This window comes from Artemia sp. Qi Xiang Cuo, chromosome 4, assembly GCF_049724085.1.
Source record: "Artemia sp. Qi Xiang Cuo chromosome 4, ASM4972408v1, whole genome shotgun sequence".
In the NCBI taxonomy this organism is placed as follows: Eukaryota; Metazoa; Arthropoda; class Branchiopoda; order Anostraca; family Artemiidae; genus Artemia; species Artemia sp. Qi Xiang Cuo.
The window spans coordinates 40,740,435-40,765,881 of NC_142797.1; the positions used below are offsets into that span (position 1 = coordinate 40,740,435).

Genomic DNA, 25,447 nt, shown 5'->3' on the forward strand with positions numbered 1-25,447 from the left:
TATTGTTCTAGAAGTATCCCTGAAAATTTCAGCCTAATATCCTTAGCCACTGCTGAATCATTGCTGATACAGCCTTTTGACAACCTGCATGCATTTTATGGTTATTCTAAATATGTAAAATTCATTCAGCTAAAAGCTGCCCATCAAAAGGTGTGACAATTTAGGTAAATATTTGCCTGATTTTCAAAAAAGGAACGAAACACAATCGAAAGGGCGAGAGATTATGCAGAGATTTTAAGCCCCAATCTACAAAACGGTAATTTTTTTATTTTTTTTTTGAGAATGATCACGTATATGCATTCATAGCTTTAATTGTTATTTTCTCCTGCATGATCGTGTCCAACGAATAGCCCTAAAATATCGGAACAAGACCCACTCGAAATTAAATTTTAAGTTCTAGTGCCCTTTTCAAGCAGCACTAAAGATTGTGCCTCCGCAAAGTGGGGTTTTTCTGCCATTTTTATGGTGTAAAACCACAATTTTAAAATTCTAAGATTGTCAATTGATTTAAAGTTATCCCGAAACTATATATTGACTATTACATTTTCAGATGCAAAAATGCCGTGCAGTGGAGCATTTGTTCCTAAAGATGTACGTAGTCCATACAAGATAAACGGTTATAATATAGTACCTTTATCTCAAAGCTTTCTTTGACTATGTTGACTAATTTGAGGCTTGATAGAATTATGTAAAGTGGTGCATAATTGCTAATTATCTGTGTGAAGTTTTGATTTTGTATCTTCAAAGCTTTCACAAAGATTACCCAAAGACAAGAGCATTTGGAATGGAATATAAAGGTTTTGTCACGACTTCTCAAGTACGGAAGTTATATTGACATTTAAAGAATGAAATTTTCAGTTCAATTGTTTTAAAAGGCAGTAAGTAAATAAACCCAAGATTTTACCTATGAACCAGATTCATTGCACTCATAAATGCTTTCAGCATAGCACTATAAAACTTTAGCATAAAGAGTGGGGCTGAAGGGGGACAGCCCCTCAAATACAGAAATAATTTTGTCCGTTTTAAGTTTAATTTTGCTTTTTACTTTCTCTTGATTTTTTTTATTTAATTCTACTGAAGCTCAATATTTCGTATAGTACTTATCCACTTAAATAGGAAATATCAGTTCAGATAACAAAAGTTGTCATGTTTAAGTTGAATTAAGGACAATTATAATTCAGGTGCACAGTTAAAATGCTACTATTCCATCCACTACTACTCCAGTACTCTTCCAAGACTGTCACTATTACTGCTGCTACACTAATACCAGTAGACATATACTATTTTGTTAGACATACACTATTACTAACCAAAATCGCGACTGTAACTGTAACCACTTGCGACTGCAGCTACTTGTGACAACTACTACTTGTGGATGTGTGATGAAGACTGCGACTGTAACTACTTGCAACTGCGATCTAAACTACTTGTGAATTCGACAGCAACTATTTGCGACTGTGTTTGCAACTACTTCTGAATCCGACACCTTGCGACTGTGACTTCTTATGACAACGACTAATTGCGGCTGTGACTACATTTGACTCTGAATATCTATGACTACAACGAATTCAAATAGTGACTGCAGCTACATACAACCACTTGCAACTGCAACAACTTGTGAGTGTGACAGCAACTACTTGCGATGAAATATATTTTTAATATTTTCTCTTTTATAACGCTAATAAATGCAAATTGCTAAGACATAGAGGAATGAATACAAACATATATGTATTAAACTGTCAATCCACATTTGATTTGTTCTTTTTATTAATCTTGGTAATTAAGGTCATTATTTTTCTTTTTTTGTTGATGTTATGACAAATAAATAATCAGCTCAAAATAAAAATTGTTTTCAGTAAATCCCCAATGACGCTTTGGTCTTTAGAAGGCATGGGGGCGGCATCCCTACTCATATTTGTGGTAATTTTATTTTCGTTTTAAGTTTAACTTGATTATTTATTTTGATTTCTGTTTGCTTGGGGTTTCACTCGTTTATTGATAATCCCTTATGTTCAATTTACAATTGAACTACTATTTGACTTTATTTCTGCTTCCTCATATTTGATACAGGTCTTTTCTTTTCTTTGAAAAACTTCTTTTGTGGAAAAAGGTTTTTTAAGTGTTCCAGATAACATATCATATGTGCTATCACTGTTCTAACCTTTTTTATTCAACTAACTAATGATCCAAAAAGAACGCCACGTGCATTTTATGAAGCATTTCTAAATTTTCCAATTGAAATTTTTCTGCAACACAGCACACGAGATAATTTCAACTTTTTGATTTGGTTCATTCCATGTCCTAGTTCTTTAGGAATGGGAACACAAGGCAAGATTTTTTATAAATACAATTTTGATGTTCTTTATCTTCTTTGACTATCTTCATTAACACTATTTTAGTGATATTTACCGAATTTGAAATAAGTCAATAAAGTCAACGCGTTCTGTGCCACAATTGCAAAGTACCCAGGACGCTAAAAGCGGGATATAATTCTTTATATTTAGGAACTTGTGCAACAACATAAAAGAATTGGTCATAAAAGATTGGGAAAAACTGGAATTCAATTTTGATGAAAAAGATCTTCAACGCAGATAAATTGTTTTCAAACTTGCGGGTGCCAAGTTTAAAGGTGTATTAAAATTCAGCAGAAATGAGCCAAAATATATAAAAATGAGCAAAAAAATTAAATATAATATATAACATATATTAGCTGTCCTGTTTATTGTAGTAAAAGACAGACACTCCCATTAATTGGCAGTAAACTGGACATTATAAGCAAAAAAAAAAAAAAACAGCGACTGAATGATTCAAACTATAGTGGATTATAATCTTAACATTTGTATCTAAATGTGAACTGAAAGGAAATGTAAATGTCACTGAACAGCTAAAAATGTAAGCTATGCATTTAAATGTTTATTATTAAAATTCTTCAAAATTCAACACTTTAAGTTATTATTTAATTGGTTCACCGCAAGAAACTATTTTAGAAAGACCAATTAGGCTTTCCAATTTGTTATATTTATTCCATTAGTTGACTATTGACAGTATCGATACAATCCTCTTATTCTTTTGATTTGAAAAACATAATTTTTCTTACATAATTTTGACACATTCTCACTAGTTTATACTTGTTCAATAACCAAGGACGGCACAGCCCGATTACTTATTCAAATACATGACCATGACTATGATACGCGGAAAATGGGCAGTACAAGTGTTTTGTCTGGTTTTCTGTGTAAACAGGACAATTTTTCGCTTATTTCACTAAAAAATTATCTTAATAGTTGAATAACGACCAAAATATAAATTCTACAAAATCTGTGTTTTCAGGGATGAATAGCCCTAAGATGATGCGAGGAAAAATAATGTTTTCATTTGATATCCTTGTTACTTTAAATGCTTTTTGTACTGATTTGCTGAACGCGTTAAGATTGAGAGGGGCTTTTGCATCGCAAGGTCCACGTGACGAATTGAAAAAATAACAGAAATGTTAAACTTCTTGGCTGAAATACAGCCTCTTTAATAATCAATACGATCAAATTGCAATTATAAAACAAAAGTGTAAACCTGTGTCTGAGTGTTTGTTTTTTCTTTATTGGTGGAAAGATTCAAAGCTGAAGTCCCACTTTACCACAACACTTGGTATTTTACTGAAATTCTACAGTGCATATGTTTTCTGTTCTGAATAAGCAAACTACGGAAAAAACTATCAGACTTAATAAGACCATTTCTTTTGTCAGTTTTTTTTTGGAAATATTTTAAAAAGCTTACTAAATATAAAAAGACGTGCGCAAAAGTTCCAAAATAATTTTTCAGCGGGGGAGGGGGGGGGACAAACCTGCAGAACTTTTGCCCAGGGTAAAGGTGTGACATTATCTTTGTAGCTTTTTCTTGTCATAAAATTGACAGATCTTTATTTGTTTTATTGTGTAACCTGTGTTTTAGTGTTTTTTTTTCTTTACTGGCGGAAAAGTAGAAAGCTCAAGTCCCACTTTACCACAACACTTGGTATTTTACTGAAATTTTACAGTGCATATCTTTTCTGTTCTGAATAAGCAAACTACGGAAAAAACTATCAGACTTAATAAGACCATTTGGGAACTTCGTGGGCGGGTGTAAAAAGGGAGGCTTTGAATAGATTGGGGTGGAGGAGGAGCGTGCGTAGCTGTGTTGGCCTCAGGTGGCTTGGTGCTGTGGTGAGTAGTAGTAGTTACTAAATATAAAAAGACGTGCACAAAAGTTCCGAAACAATTTTTCAGCGGGTGGGAGGGGGGGACAAACCCGCAGAAATTTTGCCCATGGTAAAGGTGCGACATTATCTTTGTAGCTTTTTCTTGCCATAAAATTGACATATCTTTCTTTGTTGCAAAAATTGTATTTTGTGTAATTTTAACAGTCCAGAAATAATTTTGGCTACCTATCCTAAATTTTTTTGGTCCTATATCACATTCTAGAACTTGTATAAAATACACAGCGAGACTATCTTAGAAATCTATGAGCCACCTTGGTGTCCATATGTTAACAAACATTGATCTTCCATTGTTAAAATCCCTTTTTAACAAAGAAGCCATTTCTTAAAGTATCATTCAGTAGGCTATCACCCAACCAATCTAGTCCCTTTTTCAGCCAAGCAGTGTTGATTGTTGCTGTGAGTTGCAGCAGGGTGATCTACCAGATATTCCACCGTTTCCACCTCCAAGAAACGACCCCGAGACTCGACGTTGGGTTGAAGCAATGGAGAGATCATACTCAGAGACATCCCTTAGCGGGCGGATGTATGGAAATGGTAAAATAGCTCAAACTACAAGCACAGAATTATGTTCTTTTGTTAGTGAAGTTTTTCCATAACACAATGACAAGGACAATATTTAAACCAAGAGAATAGTGCTTGTTGAATCAGAATAAGAAGAAAAGGAATTCAATTTTAAGTTGAAAATGCTTGTTCAAAACTATTACATTTCAGTGAAAAGTGGCTAGTTGTACAACCTATCGCATTTTGGTGAAATATATATGTACTGGGTTTTTCCATGATAACAAACCTTCACAGGATTCTTGAATTCCTTAAATAAAGGTGGAAATATAAGAATATGTAAAATTATGTGAAAAAATGCCCTTTTTCCTTTGGATATTTAAAGCCTGTTGAGAGCCGTAGCATCACTTAAATTGATGAAAGTCAGGCTTTAGCATAAATGGCTCTATTGACTTTTGCATTATTGATACTAATTTAGACTAGGAATTCTAATTTTGTTTTACTCCTTTTTCCAATTATTTTATTGAAGAGCTAACATTTGTAACTTGTATTTGAACTATTCAGAATTATGATTAAATTATTGATATCGTCGATATTGCATTTCATTTAACTAATTTCTATAATATGTATTGGTCTTTACTTATGTTTGATAATAAATGTTCATCCAATTTGATTTCTAGAAACAAGCCAATAGACAGAATATTCATAAGAAAGCTATACAAAATATACATACGATACTGGTAGGCCCCGCACTCGGCCCACGACAGGCTTTTATATACATAATTTTTGCTGTCGCTTGTCTTCTAATCGCAGATAATATGAAATGCATCTTGATGTCTTACGGTCACCATAGGTTCGATACAACCACCCCGGGAAAAATGCAAATTTTCCCTTAAAGTTCTGACCTATCTATTTGGTTTTTGGTCCCAGAAATGAATGTCAATATGCCCAAAGAAACTATGTAGCTCATTTCAAGCAAAAATAAATATATATATATATATATATATATATATATATATATATATATATATATATATATATATATATATATATATATATATATATATATATATATATATATATATATATATATATATATATATATTTATATATATATATATATATATATATATATATATATATATATATATATATATATATATATATATATATATATATATATATATATATATATATATATATATAAATGTACTGATATAATATCAGTATATGTATATTAAACTGGCAATGCACATTCATTTGTATTTTTTCAGTAAAGTACAAATTTTGTTCTGGTCTTGAGAAGGCATAGGGGTTTTGCGCCCAACTTATGTTAATTTCTGCTCGTTTTGAGTTTGACTAGGTTATTTATTCTAATTTCTGTTCGTTTTGGGTTTCATTTATTTATCGATGCTGATTTGTGGTAGTTTCACGCTTGGTAGATTATTTAATTTTATTTTTGGTCATTTTTTGTTCAATGGAGTTCTTTACTTTTCTTTGAAAAACTTATTTTGGGGAAACAGTTTTTTTTAAATAATCATGCTTAAAGACCTAATTTCCAAAACTTTCAACTACGTTGAATAAAATGGCTATCTAAAAATTTTGAATGGATGTGTTTGGGGGAGTGATGGGCGTGGGGGGGGGGGGCTAGTTGCCCTCCTTTCAGTTTCGACTATTAAAAAGGGCACTAGCCCTTTGATTTTCCAATCGAATGAGCCCTTTTTGAAGTTTCTACGACAACGCCTTCTATAAGAACCTTATATGCCCCCAGGGCATAACTTAAAACCATTGCCCTGAGGGCTCCGGGGGAGTTTCCTCCTCAAAAACATATTTTCTATCTGGAAATCAACTACGCTAAACACAATGGCTATCTCAAAATTTTGATTGGATGTGTTTGGAGAAATGATGGGCGTGGGAGGGGGGCTAGTTGCCCTCCAATCACTTTCGACTATTAAATAGGGAACTAGACCTAAGAATTTCCAATAAAAATAGCCTTTTTTGAAGTTTCTACGACAAAGACTTCTATAAAAACCTTATATGCCCCCAGGGCATAACTTAAAACTCTTGCCCTGAGGGTTGTGGAGGAGTGTCCTCCTCAAAAACATATTTTCTATTTGGAAATCAGCTACGCTGACCAAAATGGATATCCCAAAATTTTGATTAGATGTGATTGGGAGAATGATGGGCGTGGGGGGGGGCTAGTTGCCCTCCAATCACTTTCTACTATTAAAATGGGTACTAGCCCTTCGAATTTCCAATCGAATGAGCCTGTTTTGAAGTTTCTACGACAAAGCCTTCTATAAAAACCTGATATGCTCCCAGGGCATAACTTAAAACCCTTGCCCTGAGGGTTTTGGGGGAGTGTCCTCCTCAAAAACATATTTTCTGTCTGGAAATCAACTACAATGAACAAAATGGCTATCTCAAAATGTTTATTGGATGTGTTTGATGGAATGATGGGCGTGGGGGCGCTAGATGCCATCCAATCACTTTCGACAATTAAAAAGGGCAATAGCCCTTTGAATTTCCAATAGAATGAGCCTGTTTTGAAGTTTCTACGCCTTCTATAAAAACCTTATATGCCCCCAGGGCATAACTTAAAACCATTGCCCTGAGGGCTCTGGGGGAGTTTCCTCCTCAAAAACATATTTTCTATCTAGAAATCCACTACGCTCAACAAAATGGTCATCTCAAAATTTTGATTGGATGTGTTTGAAGAAATGATGGGCGTTGGGGGGGGGGGGGGGGGGCTAGTTGTCCTCCAATTACTTTTAACTATTAAAAAAGTCACTAGCCCTTTGAATTTCCAATTGAATGAGCCTTTTATGAAGTTTTTACGACAACACCTTCTATAAAACCTTACATGCCCCCAGAGCATAACTTAAAACTCTTGCCCTGAGGGTTATGGAGTAGTGTCATCCTCAAAAATAAATTTTCTATCTGGTAATCAGCTACGCTGAACAAAGTGGCTATGTCAAAATTTTTATTGGGTGTGTTTGGGAGAATGATGGGCGTGGGGGGGGGCTAGTTGCCCTCCCATCACTTTCGACTATCGAAAAGGGCACTGGCCCTTTGAATTTCCAATCGAATGAGGCTGTTTTGAAGTTTCTACGACAACGCCTTCTATAAAAACCTTACATGCCCCCAGGGCATAACTTAAAACCCTTGCCCTAAGGGTTCTCGGAGAGTTTCATCCTAAAAAACATATTTTCTATCTGGAAATCAACTACACTAAAAAAAATGGCTATCTCAAAATTTTGATTGGATGTGTTTGGAGAAATGACGGGCGTGGGTGGGGGGCTAGTTGCCCTCCAATCACTTTCTACTATTAAAAAGAGTACTAGCCCTTTGAATTTCCAATTGAATGAGCCTTTTTTGAAGTTTTTACGACAACGCCTTCTATAAGAACCTTATATGCCCCCAGGGCATAACTTAAAACCCTTGCCCTGAGGGCTTTGGGGGAGTTTCCTCCTCAAAAACATATTTTTCTTCTGAAAATCAACTACGCTGAACAAAATGGCTATCTCAAAATTTTGATTGGATGTGTTTGGGAGAATGATGGGCGTGGTGGAGGGGGCTAGTCGCCCTCCAATCACTTTCTGTGGCTGTGGGGGGAGGGGTTGTCATCCTTAAAGATCTAATTTCCAATACTTTCAACTACGTTGAATAAGATGGCTATCTAAAAATTTTGATTGGATGTGTTTGGGGAAAGGTGGGCGTGAGAGGGGGGTTATTTGCCTCTAATCACTTTCGACTATTAAAAAGGGCACTAGCCCTTTGAATTTCCAATCGAATGAGTCTTTTTTGAAGTTTCTACGACAACGCCTTCTATAAAAACCTTATATGCCCCCAGGGCATAACTTAAAACCCTTGCCCTGAGGGCTGTGGGGGAGTGTCCTCCTCAGAAACATATTTCTATCTGAAAATCAACTACGCTGAACAAAATAGCCATCTCAAAATTTTGATTGGATGTGTTTGGGAAAATGATGGGCGTGGGGGAGGGGGGCTATTTGCCCTCCAATGACTTTCGACTTTTAAAAAGGCCAGTAGCTTTTTGAATTTCCAATCGAATGAGCATTTTTTGAAGTTTCTACGACTACCCCTTCTATAAAATCCTTATATGCCCCCAGGGCATAACTTAAAACCCTTGCCATGAGGGTTATGGGGGAGTGTCCTCCTCAAACACATATTTTCTATCTGGAAATCAACTACGCTGAACAAAATGGCTATCTCAAAATTTTGATTGGAGGTGTTTGGGGAATGATGGGAATGGGAGGAGGGCTAGTTGCCCTCTAGTCACTTTCGACTATTAAAAAGGGTACTAGCCCTTTCAGTTTCAAATAGAATGAGCCTTTTTTGAAGTTTCTACGACAAAGCCTTCTAAAAAAACCGTATATGCCCCCAGGGCATAGCTTAAAACCCTTGCCCTGAAGGTTGTGAGGGAGTGACCTCCTCAAAAAAAATTTCTATCTGAAAATCAACTACGCTGAACAAAATAGCCATCTCAAAATTTTGATTGGATGTGTTTGGGAAAATGATGGGCGTGGGGGAGGGGGGCTATTTGCCCTCCAATGACTTTCGACTTTTAAAAAGGCCAGTAGCTTTTTGAATTTCCAATCGAATGAGCATTTTTTGAAGTTTCTACGACAACCCCTTCTATAAAATCCTTATATGCCCCCAGGGCATAACTTAAAACCCTTGCCATGAGGGTTGTGGGGGCGTGTCCTCCTCAAACACATATTTTCTATCTGGAAATCAACTACCCTGAACAAAATGGTTATATCAAATTTTGATTAGATGTGTTTGGGGAAGGGTGGGCATGGTAGGGGGGGGGGATAATTGCCCTCTAGTCACATTCGACTATTAATAACGGCTCTAGCCCCTTGAATTTCCATTCGAATGAGCTTGTTTTGAAGTTTTTACGACAAAGACTTCTAAAAAAACCGTATATACCCCCAGGGCATAACTTAAACCCCTTGCCCTGAGGGTTATGGGGGAGTGTCCTCCTCAAAAACATATTTTCTATCTTGAAATCAACTACGCTGAACAAAATGGCTATCTTAATTTTTTGAATGGGTCCGTTTGGGGGAATTATGGGTGGGGGGGGACTAGTTGCCCTCCTATCACTTTTGAATATTAAAAGGGCACTAGCCACTCCAATGTCCAATCGAATGAGCCCTTTGCGAAGTTTCTACGACAACTCCTTCCGTACGAAGTTCCCGGGTATGGAGGACTTTACTTCGTTCCACATCGTTCTTTACTTAGCCTGCGCTAGTGTGCTGCCTATGATTACCACGGAAAATCACAACTTCTGGTAAACTGATTTCATGAAGTTATTTTGGGAAGATTTCGATTTTCTATGTCCAGGATGTGATTTGTGAATGCTTCCTGTTCAGAATCAACGCTCAATTTTTTTTCAAGTAAAAATGTTTGAAATACTTCTAGAGATGATTTTTTTTCATTGACAAATCGAGTGTTTCAGTGCAAATTGTTCAGAGTTAAACAGGTAAATACTGATGAAAATAACCTATAGTAACAACAATCTTCCACCCAAATGGCAAGTTTGGATTTACAATTCATTGCAACAGCTGATCCATATATTACAAACCTTGCTTAGGTAGCACTGGTTCTTCGTCAAGTAAGAAAACTTCACTTGAGCAATTTCTTCAATCAGCTTTGATTCAATCAGGTTCTATGGTGGAAACTGAATCTGAGGAAAGTGGAATTTTCAAGCCAAATGTCTTGTGCATTGTTTATCCAAAAGGCAATAAAGTTGATGCGATTCCAGTGAACACTGTACATTTTGCTTTGCGATTTTCGTCATACAGAATATGATGCAAGATTTTATACACAAATGTTTTCCCGCTATTGCGTAGTCCAATAAGGAATTTATTTTTCAACATCATTAGGATCATTGACAGCTAGTAAAATATTGATGACAATTTCAACCGGTTTTCCTTGCACAAGCCAAAACATACTTTCTCCAGTAGCAGCTGACTTACTGGGATCTAAATACCATATTTTGATCTTCTTCGTATGTCTCAATGTCGTCCATACCAGCATCATTCCACCCAAAAACTAAAACTTTGACCTTCTATTGCCATCGTATTTAACTTGAATGCAGTAATACGATAAACAAACTTAACTGTAGATCTTCAGAAATGTTGTTTCGTCGTGCTCGCAGAACAAAATCCTCTGCCAGAAGATTTTTGAATCTTTCCCAAAGACCTTTTGGATCTGCTGGATTTCCAAAATAAGAATCTGAACGAACAGTATTCGCACTACAGAATGCATTTTGGACAGTGCTGATTCTTATGTGTCATGCATCCACTGTTTAACGTCGAATGTAATGCCACGAGCTAGGTATGCTTGTTTGAATGTCACATAACGGATCTGATCATAGGCAGCGAAATAGCACTGCCTAAGTAAAGAGTGATGTGAGCACAATGTATTTTTTTTAGACAAGGGCACTTTGCATCGAAAGAGTTGTCGTAGAAACTTCAAAGAGGGCTCATTCGATTGGAAATTGAAAGGGCTAGTGCCCTTTTTAATAGTCAAAAGTGATAGGAGGGCAATCAACCCCCTCCCATGCCTACCATTTCCCCAAACACATCCAATCAAAATTTTGAGGCTGCCATTTTATTCAGCGTAGTTAAAAGATCTGGAAATTACGTCTTTGAGGATGACAACTCCCCCAGAGTCCTCAGGGTCAATGGTTGTAAGTTATGCCCTGGGGGCATATAAGGTTTTTATAGAAAGAGTAGTCGTGCAAATTTCGGAGGGGCTCATTGGAATGGTGATCAGAAGTTCTAGTGTCCTTTTTAAGATACAAAGTGATCAGAGGGCGGATACCCCCCACATCTCGTATTTTCCCGAAATGCATCTGATAGAAATTTTAAGATGACCATTTGTTGTCATAGAAACTTTGAAAAGGCTCATTCAATTGGAAATTGAAAGGGCTAGTGCTCTTTTCAATAGTCAAAAGTGATTAGAGGGCAACATTCCCCCCCCCCCCCGCACACCTATAAACTCCCAAAACACATATAATCATAATTTTGAGATAGCCAATTTGTTCAGCTTAGTTGAAAGGTTTAAAAATTGTGCCTTTTGAGGATGGCACCCCCCCCCCCACAGTCCTCAGCGCATGGGTTGCAAGTTATGCGCCCAGCGCAGGTAAGGTTTTTATGGAAAGAGTGGTCGTATAAACTCCGAAGGGGGCTCATTCCATTGGAAATCAGATTTTTTTAATGCCCTTTTTAAGAGTCACGGGGATCAAGAGGTGGCCACCACCATTCCCCCGCCAGCGTCGTATTTTTTCCTAAATACATCCGATAGAAATTTCGAAATAGTCATTTGTTCAAAAATAGTCCAAAAATCATATAACAAGGCCTTTTGTGCTGACAGAATCCCTCAGAGTCTGGGGGTAAGGGTTGTAAGCTATGGCCCCAGGGGCGTATAAGGTTTTTATGGGAAGGTGATCGTGTGAACTTTAGAAGAGGCTCATTTGATTTGAAATGTATAATTCTAGCGCCCTTTTCAGAGCCAAATATGATGAAGTGGAACTAGCCCCCCCCCTGACATCCTCTTTTCTCGAAACGCAGTGAATTGAAATTGTGAGATAGCCATTTTGCCACCAATATCCGAAAAATCATATAAAAATGTCTTTAGGATGGACAAATCCCCCAGAGCCCATGGGTAAGATTCGTAAGATATGCTATTGAGCATATAAGGTTTTTATGGAACTGGTGATCGCATAAACTTTTGATCGGATGGAGCTCATTTTATTGGCAGTCGGAAGTTTTAGAGTCAAAAGTAAATGGAGGGCAGTCAGCCCCCCTCCTCTCCCCAAGCATTCCAAAAAACACTTCCGATGTAAATTTTAAGAGAGCTATTTCGTTCAGCATTGTTGACAGATCCAGTAATTATGTCTTTGGTAATGTCAACCTCTCCATAGTCATCAGGACAAAGGCTGTACGTTAAGCAATTTGTTTATTGTTTACACATAGTATATGTTGTTGAGAAAGGTACGCATGTTTGAACTTTACTTTCCAAGAAGAAGAAGGACAGTCAGATAAGCGTTTCAGAGAATTTTGAGGGGAGTGTTAGACTAAATCAAAACACATTATATATATGTGGATTGTCAAAAGGGTGTAACACTGCGTTACCTGGAAGTGGAATTGGTGTAAGTGAAGGACACAAATTTCGAGAAAACGCGTTTGAATGTTTGCAATCTTGCAGAACAGAAATGGTTGGTTGGAGTAAAAAATGCGAAAAATTACATGCTGAAAAGCATGGCATTATAAAGGGATGGTGAGAATTTCCGAGCAAAATTTCAAACGGTTCCGGCACAATAAATTGCCAAAATATTGTTACGTCAATTTGGTTTTAACAGTTTGTCAGATACGTCAAAACTGGTTCAAGCGTGTTAAACACCAGACATGTGACTTATGGTAAAATCCACCTGTAAGGTGTGAGTGAAAACTGAGTAAAAGTTTTGAGGAAATTCAGACATAATATATCAACAAATAGATGCAAAATCATGTCAAGAAATGGATACACTTAAGTGTCCTAATTATGCCTTTCGTTTCAGTTTCCTTTCATTCAGTTTCCTTTCATTCATTTTCCATTCCTTTCATTTTCTTCGTTTCGGTTCAATTGGGAGTTCTACAGACTATTTAGACCAAACTTGAAGCTTCCGATATCATACGTACCTTCCAGTGTCTTCCAGAAGTTTCTTCACATTTGCAGCAGTAGCAAACAATTTTCTATTTTGTCTCCTGTTTCTTGTTTTGTTTGTCTATGTTTTCTAAATCTTTTCTTCTAAAAAGTACAGGCGAATGCACAGATGCGTCAAAAAGTCCTATGTTAAACGCGTATAACTGATACGTCAATTACGTTTCTACCAAAATGAAAAAAAATGCAAGTTACGTCAAAATGGTTTTGACTCCTAGCATTGCATGGGCATACGATACGGAGTCCTAAAACAGGTTACAGATTCAGAAAGAGCACAAAATTTCACACTAGATGGCACTAATAACTCAATTCGGTTATACGTGCCTAATACGCCAATTCCGCTTCCAGGGGACGACAGGAATGACTGAGTATATTAATTTGGAAAATTTAGGAAATGATAAAGGAGATGATCAAAAAGGCAATATTTGTACGCTACCAAACTACTACAACTACCACCACTACTACAACCACACTAATCCATTTACAATACTGGGAGGAAACTTGAACTAAATCAAAAGACGCTATGTGCATGCACATTGCGTGGTATTGATTCAGAGTTCAAGGTGATTCAGAACGTCAGTACTGATTCAGAGTTCAAGGTGATAACATTTGTTTAGAATTGGATATTATTATCAAACCAGTAAGCTTTTTCAGTGAATTTTAATCCCTGTGAAGCTAGTTAGATTTCCCAATATCTGGCCAAGGATTATAGTTTATGACCTGATTAAAATTATTGCTCAGCATTTAATAAGTGAATGCTAATCCTACGGTAATAATTATCAAATTATTTTGACCGATTAACTGTTCTTGAAAATTTTACTAATAAGCGAGCAGAAGAGGGGAGGTTTTATGTAGCAAGCGTCGTTGTACCTGCCGGGAGAGGTGTATCCCTCAAACTGCGGGGAATAGATAGCAGGAATCAACGCTTCCTCGCTTATTGGCATTTCAGTCAGCGATGAACATTTTCAGTGCGGCATTTATTTCTACAATTATTTCTACGGCAGTGAAATTCTACAGCAAGGATTCGATTACGCAAGCGCACAAGTTTTTGCTTGAGAATTCGGAAGATGAAGGCATGAAGGAAAGACGCACCGCAATAGCTCCTGGGACTATGATGGACGATATATGTGAGGCTTTGAAAACTGTGGAGTTGCGAGGCAATTTCAATGTTAGATTCACAATCCTGGACCCGAAAGAGGTGCCTCCTATCTCGTTCGATTCTTACACGTCTTTGGCGTGTAAAGTGACCAAATGCTACGAAAAGTTAAACTAATACATTGATAGGGCTGGGCATTTGTTTGAAAATAAAGAATGGCCTACTCTTCTTGAGGCAAACCCTGTATCTATTGTGATTAAAAAGACCCCTAAAGAATGTATGGAATCAGCGGTCGGTAAAAAGAAATTTCTCGATGATTTAGCCGGTGCCGGGCAAATAGCCAGAGTAGTGGCACAAAAAGACTCTTTAGTTATATTGCCTCGCAATGCGTCCGATTCTCAGTCATTGGTGAATACTATTAAAGCTGGTATGCCCGAAGCAGCAGTCTCGGTGCGCAAAAAGGACTACCTAGCAGTTGCGAGAAATTTTTGTCGTTGTCCGTGAACGATTCCAATCTCAAAGCAGCCAACCGCGCAATTTCCAATATAAACCAAATCGGAAAAGACCCAGCCTTCAAAATCAGTTTCATTGATCAAAGGGCCCTGGACGCAGTGTTAAAAAACGGACTCATAGTCGGTTATTTGTCAGTGGTGCTCAGTCCTTTTGTCAGCCCACCGAAATATTGTTTCCGATGCCAGTCACTAAACCACCTTGCAAAAGATTTTAACGAAGCGGTGAAATGTGCCGTATGCAGCGAAGGGCATAGCGCATCAAAGGATACATTATGCACCTCTCGAAATGTGAAATGCGTGCACTACGGAGGGAAGCACTCTTCATTTAGCATAAAATGTAGATTTATCCAAGATGCAGCAAAAGTTAAAGCTCAATAAGTTTTATTTTCATTTACTCAAGAAATATATACGGACATGCTTCCCACAAGTTACAGTTCCTGTACGACAGAATCCATAAGAATAACGTGTCATGCTTTCAGGAACATTTGCTCACAGAAGAGAGTGTAAGTATGTTTGAGCGTAGTCCAGACAAAAAATATTTTTTCCATCCTGCTATTCAAAACAGCTCAGCTGGTCAACCTTCGGGTGGGCTTGGACTCGTAATTAGTCTCCTAATTACGAGACTAATTACGGAGCTAAATGCCTCCATTACTGAATCATGTGATTACTTCTTAGCAGTTATAGCTGAAGCAGCTCCTATAACCAACATTGTGACTGTTTACTTACCCATGAACTATAGAAACCAGGCTTCAGAAATGAAGTTCAACGACGCTTGCTCTCGCCTTGGCCGACCACTAGCTCGGCTGTGCAATGAAAGAGTGGTAATCTGCGGTGACTTCAATTGCTCACCAGAAGACGATATGTGGTTCACTACACTACTTACCTATTTGCCTACAGGCATGGGACTTGTACCAAAAGACAATTGTTTTACCTTCATCCATAATACCTCTGGTGTAACTTCTGATATAGACCATTTTTTCTGCAACATTATGGCCTGTGATAGACTGACTAAACTTGATAGTGAATGCGTTTATAGTAACCATCTTGGCCATAGCCTTCGAATAAGTAGGGCTTCCCCCCAAACAGGCTAGAAAGTCGCAATGGTAAAATCGTTATGATTGGGGTAAAGCTGATCCTGTGCTATATAAAACGGTTCTAGATCCTGTGCTTTCGGCAATTAAGATCCTGTTTCAGCTACTTGAACACGGTTGTTGTGAAGACCGAGCTGGGCTTAATAATTTTACTGATGAATTAATTCATCAAGGAGGCACACTTGTGCCTCTATAAAGAGGCGACCCACCACAATGTTAAGCGATTTAAGGTCCTAGAGGTCGCAGAGAAATGGCGGTAATCGCATTTTGTAGCCCAAGCTCAAACTAAGAAACTTGCAAAATTTCATCTTCCTCCGACTTTATCTTCATGGGGTAAACTGGGCCGGAAGTTTCGACCCTCCCACCACAGCCCCCTTTAACGTTGTCCGATTGGGCTGAAATTTAGAGGTTAAGCTTTCCTAGGGCCCGGGAGCTTATCCTCGAAATTTCAGCTCAATCCGATCACTCCTTCCCTGTTTTCAAAAAACCAAATATAGCAACTTAAAATTCATCATAATTTCTTTTTTTTCTTATCCACGCCTACAGGCCACAGTTGGCAACTGATCCGGGTGAATGAGGACTCATTCGAAGCAGAATTTGACCTGTTAGGGCCTTTTGATATTTTCAGACCGAAAAAATTATCCCCCGAATTTACATTTACGAAAAACCTCGTTTTCCTATAATAGCCCATATTAATTTTTACCACCACAACCCCCCTTTAACGTTGTCTGATCGGGCTGAAATTTAGAGGATAAGCTTTCCTGGGGCCTGGGAGCTTATCCTTGAAATTTCAATTTAATCTGATCACTCCTTCCCTGTTTTCCAAAAACCAAATATCAAGTTTTGTGGGAATTTGCTTGCGTCGAAAATAGATTCCATTTACTAAAAAACAATTACAATTGTGTCTCTTTAGTCCAGCGGCTGATACTCCAGACTGTCAGGTGGAAAACCCAGGTTCGATTCACCGTCAGAGCAATTTTTTTATATACTGAATTTAAACTTTAAAAAAGAAACTCAGTTTCTTTTTTTAATTATTTGAAAAAATTACCTTTTCTAAAGAGTTAAAGAGGCTGAGTTACAAGGTTGACCCTTAAAACGTACAGGGATTAGGAGGCACAGTTGGGGGGCTGTTAAAGAGGCTGAGTCACAAGTTCGAACCTTAAAACAAACAGGGATTAGGAGGCACCCTGTACGACGTGATTTGAGTATTCAGGAATTAAAAGCCTTAACACAAGAATGTTTAAGAGCGGGGGGTTTGGGGGGCGGCAGCCCCCCAACTTTAACTCCTGACACGATCAGCTAACAGTTAGTCAAGCAATAATAAGTAATAAACTGTACAAAAACATGCAGAAATTATTTGAAAAAAACTACGTTTTCTAAGGAGTTAAAGAGGCTGAGTTACAAGGTCGAACCTTAAAACGTACAGGGATTAGGAGGCATAGTTGGGGGGCTGTCACCCCCCAAACCCCCCGCTTTCGCAGCCTTTAAATAAAAAAAAAGTTTTTAAACTGAAAGTAAGGAGCGACATTAAATCTTAAAACGAACAGAAATTATTCCGTATATGAAAGGGGCTGTGCCCTCCTCAACGCCTCGCTCTTTACGCTAAAGTTTTTATTGTTTAAAAAAAGAGTTGTGAGAAAGTCAAACTTAGCGTAAAGAGCGAGGCGTTGAGGAGGGCACAGCCCCTTTCATATACGGAATAATTTCTGTTCGTTTTAAGATTTAATGTCGCTCCTTACTTTCAGTTTAAAAAACTTTTTTCTTTTATTTAAAGGCTGCGAAATCGGGGGTTGGGGGGCGTCAGCCCCCCAACTGTGCCTCCTAATCCCTGTACGTTTTAAGGTTCGACCTTGTAACTCAGCCTCTTTAACTCTTTAGAAAACGTAGTTTTTTTCAAATAATAGTATGAAAGTAGCACAAAATTACGCTGTACCAGTTTCGAGAGTTCGTCTTGGCACGCCAAAGCCGGGATGGTTAAACCCACAAATAAAGGCAGCAAAATATCGTGCCAAACAGTGCTATTGGGAATGGAATTCACATGGTCGACCTAGATCCGGGACACTGTTCCGGCTATTTTGTGATTCTTAAACGCAATATAACCAAATAGTTAATGAGCTGCAAGTGCGAAATGTGAATTGTTGTTAAAAATTCTGTCAGACTCACCCGAAAAGCTATGGCGATTTTTAAAGTCACAGAAACAAAGTACTGATGGGGATGTGAAAATATTCAGTGAGGAGTGGGAAAATTACTACCGGAGTGTGTATGAATCCATAGATCTAACCTTGAATATCGAATACGAAAAAAGACTTCAAGCCTCACTAAAGGTTTTCGCTAATCACCGTAGCTTAATCAATGTGGGTGCTGATCAAATAATAGCTGTTGTTATGAAGTTGAAAAAAAGGAAAGCAATGGGACTTGATAAAATTAAAAGTGATCACCTTAAGTTTGGTTCGAAGCTTCTTTTTGAGTTTATTGCATTGCTTTTTTTGATGTGTCTGAACACCGGTATGGTCTCGCAGAGTTTTTGTTGTGGAATAAACATCTATTATACAGAAAAAGGGGGTGATAACAGTATATGTTCCTCGTTTCGCCCCTTAACAGTTTTTTCGGTTCTTGGTAAGGTTTTTGGAACAATTCTGCCTTCGAATAAGTAGGGCTTCCCCCAAACAGGCTAGACAGTCGCAATGGTAAAATCGCTAGGATTGGGGTAAAGCTGATCCTGTGCTATATAAAACGGTTCTAGATCCTGTGCTTTCGGCAATTAAGATCCCGTTTCAGCTACTTGAACACGGTTGTTGTGAAGACCGAGCTGGGCTTAATAATTTTACTGATGAATTAATTCATAGTATGAAAGTAGCACAAAATTATGCTGTACCAGTTTCGAGAGTTCTTCTTGGCACGCCAAAGCCGGGATGGTCAAACCCACAAATAAAGGCAGCAAAATATCGTGCCAAACAGTGCTATCGGGAATAGAATTCACATGGTCGACCTAGATCCGGGACGCTGTTCCGGCTATTGTCGCTGCCGCATCCTTTCCGGTCTTGTGTTACGGGTTTTAAGCAGTTTGGTTTTAAGGCTTGTCATGGTTGTATAAGGGCGCATAGATTAATGAAAAATATTTTCAGGCGAGTAACGGATTCAAAGACAACTTTCTACATGTGCAGTGTTGATATAGCTGCAGCATTTTATTTACTATTGCACTCACAGTTTCTTCTGACTATTCTAGAGAATGGGGTTGATCCCAGCATAGTTAAGGTCTTGCATTTTTGGTACGATAATAGTGTTATTCGTGCTTGTACCAATATAACGGAACGTGAAGGAAGATCTCTACCTATTCTTACGGACGAAATACACCTCAAGAAAGGAGTCAGGCAAGGATCAACAATTAGCCCTGTTTTATTTAATGCGGCAATTTATAGTGCTACTAAGCAAATCCATGGTAGCTAATTTCTTGGTGGTGTAGATTTGAGTTTCATATCGTATGCGGATGACCTCCTTCTACTAAGTTCTTTGCTGTCGCTTTTAAAAGAAAATCTTGACCTGATGGTTAACTTTTACAAATATATTGGTCTCCGTGTTAATATCTCTAAGAAAGAATTTGTTGTATTTAACAGTGTAGATAGCGCGAGAACTCTTCTTTCGGTTTGTGATGGCCCTGCTGTTACTCGATCAGAGACAATTAAGTATCTCAGAAATCAGTACGGATCCGACTTTAGAATGCTGCGTGGCCTGGTTTCGTCCTCGGCATATTGATGCATGCGCACCGAGTACGCAAAAGGGGTAGCTCTGAAAAACACCGTGAGCAAAAGGATTCTGGCGAAACTTTTTAGGGCAATGGTAACACTGCATTTTCTTTACATTTCCCCTTTATTTGATCTGCTTAGACAGTCCGAAAAGCACCAACGTCGCACTAAATGCTTCAAGCTTGCAAAATATCTGTTAGGAATCGTGCCCTGGATGTCCAACACCTCATTATGCTGAAGGTTTGGAATTATTGATCCTACCAAAAAACGCGAAGAAATTGAAAGCCGTGCTCGTTCCAAAACCCTGACGCACCTGTATTTTTCTCCGGTGGCACGGCTTATGTATGATTTTGCTTAAATTTTGTGTGTGTAATGTAGATATGTGAAGCGTTCTCTCTCTTTTTTTCATTATTTACTCCGCTACCTTTCTTTTGTTCTGCAGTGGGCATAAATAAAATAATGATAATAATTGTCAAAATAACGTATCTCAAGAACTGGTTTGGGTGTTAATTTGGAACTTTTAGAGAATACTGCTACTACTACTACTACTGCTATTAAATCTAAGGGTATTAAGGCGAAACATTTGGGACATATAGAAATTATATGGAACTAGTTTGAAACACACTATGCCCACACAGGTTGTCAAGTGGACTCATCAGAAATGCTTCAGGAACGGTTGATGGTATTAAGGTGAAACTTTCAGCGTGTATTGAAAGGGAATGCTGAAGAAACCAAAGGTGCTATGCGGATACTGCTACTAATGCTGCTACAACTCTTGCTACTGTGCAAGCTAAGGGTATTAAGGTGAAGCTTTTAAGGAATATTTAGGCGGAATGTTGAACTAAATCAAAACAAACTATGAGCATGTGGACTTTCAAAAAGGTGCAGAGCAATGTCTGAATACCAACTTATATTATTAAGTTAGATATTTAACGCTAAGTTGTGGGTGGTTTTGAACTAGCCAGAAGGCACTATGTGCATGGGTCTAATACTACAATACAGTTACTGTAACTAATGACGCTAAGGGTATTAACATGGACCTTTAGGGAAGGTATAGGAGGGGTTTTAATGAAAAAAACAACTGTATGCATGCAGGTTTTCAAAAGAGTATATAAGCAATATCATGGGCAGCGACACTCTATAATAGCTACAAATATTAATGAAACTTTTAAAGGAGCTAATTCGATTGAAAATTAAAAGTCCTGGTGCCCTTTTTAAGAGTAAAAAGAGATTTGAGGGCAAGCAGCCCTTCTCTCAAGCTTATTCAATTTCAAAACGTATCCAATCAAAATTTTGAGACAGCCATTTTTTTTCAGCCCTGTAGAACGGTCCAGCCATTATGTCCTTAGGGATATTGGGAATATCTACCCCCCACAATTATGTAATTTGCTCATTATGCTTTAAAACTAAATGTTGCTTTAAATTAAATCAAAAGGCATTGTGCTTATAGTTGCCAGTAAGACACCTCAGCAATATATCGAGATCGACTGGGGGTATTAAGTTGAAACTTTTGCGGCCACTACTATTACTTCTGCTCAAATGATTTAAATAAGCAAAAAGAGTATAAGTGTATCCAGGTTGTCAAAGAGCATAGATATAGTTTTTGGTTAAGTTTTATTTTTCAGGTCAACTTCAGGAGTTATAAAATTAGATTCAAAAATTCTGCTTGTGTCAGGATTAAACATTGTTGAAAAAGTCTCTCCAACACACAAATAGCAACCCAAACTATGGATTATTATAGAAAAAAACTGAAGTGATATAAAGTGTTTTATTTCCATGAAAAAGACTATGTAATAAAAACCGAACAGAAATTAATTTAAAAGACCTTTTCCACAAAATAAGTTTCCCAAGGAAAAGTAAAGAGCTCCCTTTAGCCAAAAATTAAGCTGAAATAAATTCAAATAATCTTCCAAGCGTAAGACTACAACAAATTCACCAATCACCATCAATAAATAAATGGAGCTCAAAACGAATAGAAATTAAATAAATAGCCGAGTCAAACTCAAAACAAGCAAAAATTAGCTTGAATAGTGCTGATAACCCACATGGCTTCTCAAGACCAGAGCATGATTTTCGCTTTATCTATTTAATATTTATTTATTTGAAGACCCGTCATACAAAAGCAAGAATACGGAACAGTAAAAGAAAACAAATAATAAAACAATTAAACACTTCGCAAAATACAACACAAGCAAATATACGAAAGAAACCAGAATAAATAAAAAGATTTCTTAGCAAACGAGCATAAACACAAACATTTACTTTCCAATGTGGCCATTATCTTACCACTGCAAGATATGGCTCCAGTCGTGTTACATTTTAATTATTAAAATTCACAATACTTGTTCAAACGGCAATACATGGATCAATTTTATTATAACGAATAAACACAAACGAGTTTCGGGTCTAATTCTTACAAGAATTAAAGTCACGGTTTCAGAAGTAACTTTCTTTTCATTGATTCATTAACGCGGATCAATTGCAACCGACGTCGTGAGTAGGCTTTACTGAAAAACAAAATAGGTTTTAAATGATTTCACTTTTCTTACTTTCATAAATAAAAAATTATCAAAACTTTATGGAATAAAAATCAGTATATGTCAATTAAACGGACAATTCACGGTTGTATGTTTGTTTGTTTGTTTTTTTCAGTAAAGCGCAAATTGGGGTCTGGTCTTGAGAAGGCATGGGGGTTATCAGCCCTACTCGCGTTAATTTTTGCTTGTTTTGAGTTTGACTTGGCTATTTATTTAATTTATGTTCGTTTTGAGTTTCGTTTATTTATTGATGGTGATTTATGGTAGTTTTATGCTTAGAAGATTATTTGACTTTATTTCTGTTCATTTTTGATATAATGGAGCTCTTTACTTTTCTTTGAAAAGCCTTTTTTGTGGAAAAGTTTTTAATCTAATTTCTAATAAGGAAATATTGAAAACTTGTTACTTCCTTCACATGATACAGAAGTAGGCTTCTCACAAATAGAAGCACTTTGGAAAAGTTGTATCATTAACATTATGAATTCCACCAATATCACGCAATGGACAAATCCTTGATTACCACGTACTCGTTTTCTCATTCCATATAAAGTTTTCTGGCATTTCCCAATTATAGCAAAATTTCTGGTTTATTTTCATTTCCCTCAACACCTGGTATGTCTTAACATGCTTCCAACATTTAATATGAATAGCTTTGGTTGCTACTCTTTCTTCGAGACAATGGAGGGCTTAACAGTAAATATATACACCATAGAAGGGTCCCAATGACATGTAATTAACTTGATGTTATTTTAGCTGTCGCAAATCTTCTAACCGCATCCCTTTTTATTCTTCACTTTCGATTTTGTCTTGCTGTGATTTTAGCTGTCGTATGTCTTCTAACCAAATATTTCTTTACTCTTCACTTTCGTTTTGACTGGTTGTGATTCTCTACCGATCTGAGCAACTAAAGCAAAGTTTTAAGCAACTAAAGCCGAGCAACTAAAGCAAAAAAATGTTTGAAGTAATTAAAATCCAAAAATGAAGAACAAAGAAATACGTGGTTAGAAGACTCATGACAACGAGGATTACAAGGAATAAAAACGAAAGGGGAGAACATAGAAATATGCGGTTAGAAAATATTTGCCCGTGAAAATCAAAACAAGTCGAAAACGAAAGTGAGGAACAAATAAATATGCGGTTAGAAGATATGCAACAGTGAGATTTAAAACTATTCGGAAATATGAGAAAGAAATATATAAAATGAAATATGAGGTTAGAAAAATAAGGAACCATCTCTCTTTAACTCTTTCCTTAACACTAATGGTCGCCCCGTTTGTATCTTTAACTGGGACAAGTCCAGATTGACTACTCCCTCCCAACTTATTAATATTCAGGTACAATATTTTACTATTATGCCGTCTAGCTGCATCTTCCAGATCCTCAGCTACTTGATCAATGGTCTCCACTTTTCACCTTCTTTGGTCATATTTTAATGCTATCATTCCTCTTATTTCTATATGATCTACCACTTAGATAATTTTTGTACAAACACCTTTTCAGCCTTTTTGACACAATACACTGTTTTGATTTTGTAAGAATATATTTACCCCCGTCCCTCAGTAATTTCATGAATTGGCGCGCCACTGACTAAGCGAACCTGAGCAGAATTTGGATTACCACAATTTTGTAACACTGACTGTCATTTCTGATCTGTTTCAACAGGCCAAAATTGCTTCTACACCAAAAATGATTACGAGTCCTCGACATTCCATACAGAGAGATTAAGAGGATTTTTAACTCAATAGAATAACTGAGAATAAATAAAATTACAGGCCGAACATCATAAAATAAATTAAGTGTGGTAAATGTTTCTACTTCTTATATCCCAAACTACTTGGGCTAGCACTAGCTGCATACATGTAAACATAGTTTTTTAGGGGGGTGCAATATTTTGGAGAGAGGTACCTTAAAAAGTATAGAAAATATACATATTGCATGTAAAAGAAAAGAAATAATAGGAGAGATTGTAATTTACTTGAAATTTTCGGAACTGGGTGCAAGCCCGAAGGCTAGTTCGGCCTGTGACGCTGCATGACTGAGAAAGCTTTCGTTGTTATCAAAAGCTGCTGACATCTGGAAAATTTAAGATCCACCCACAAAGCCAAATAAGGTGTATTGAAATAAACTCTTAAACCCCTCACAAATAGAAGCAAAATAAGGTCTTCTTGCTTCCCATTATATATTATTAGCCCTGTTTTCATTTGGAGTTGACCAAAAAAAACGGCAAATAAATCGACCAAATTGAAATCTGTTTTCGTCTATGTTTAAAAAATCGTTTCATCATATTTGCATTGGTTGAATAGCTTTCTATTATATTGGAAAAATTGTATATTAATATTACCTTTCGGACTGCTGCTGAAGTCTGACGTGACCCCGATTTCCTCCTACTCAAATCTTGCGTAGTTTTGATTCCTTGCCTGTTCATACTTTATTTGTACCATTTTCAGATAATGAATCTTGAGTTTTGAATTGAAAAATGACTTAGTTTAGAAAAAAAGTAGGGTGATCTGCAAAAATTTGTGAAAAGAGCCCAAATCAAGATTGGGCGGTAATTTTGAAACTTACTTATAAAGGAAAATATGACGGTAATTTTTTTCCTGGCAAAATATAAAGTAAAATATTAGTCTTCTTTTTTTTTAGCAAAATCCAAATACACTAGTTATTTTAGTGCAAAAATAACCCAATTTCCAATTTGGTGGTGAAAAATTCAAAATTCAGGTGAAATTTCGTAGTCATTTCTGAAACTAACTATTTCTGGTATATCTGACTATTTATTCTAGGAGAGATGAGGCCTTTTTGAGATATTTAAAATGTCGTTTTATAGGACTGAGGTTAGAAATTTTTCTCTGACACTCCGTAGTTCTTGATTTGCAATATTTGATCCCCCCCCCCCCGCCCAAAAAAGAAAACGATGTTTGTTTCAGTTTTTGGGTAAAGATCATCATATCTATATGCTTGGCAACTGCAAAGGAAGAAAAGAAAATA

General features: G+C 37.0%; 1 protein-coding gene across 2 annotated transcripts in view; it reads left to right on the top strand.

The window, feature by feature from the left end:
• Positions 1-5,375, top strand: part of LOC148953108 (uncharacterized) — a 270,457-nt gene extending 265,082 nt beyond the window's left edge. The window contains exon 8 of one of the 2 annotated variants that reach the window (XM_089087532.1): positions 4,627-5,375. In XM_089087532.1, the coding sequence (XP_088943658.1) occupies positions 4,627-4,848 (222 nt within the window). In that variant the 3' untranslated portion in view covers positions 4,849-5,375. The remainder of the gene's footprint in view (positions 1-4,626) is intronic. The other variant, XM_089087531.1, reaches the window with a different exon arrangement.
• The last annotated feature ends 20,072 nt before the right edge of the window (positions 5,376-25,447 follow it).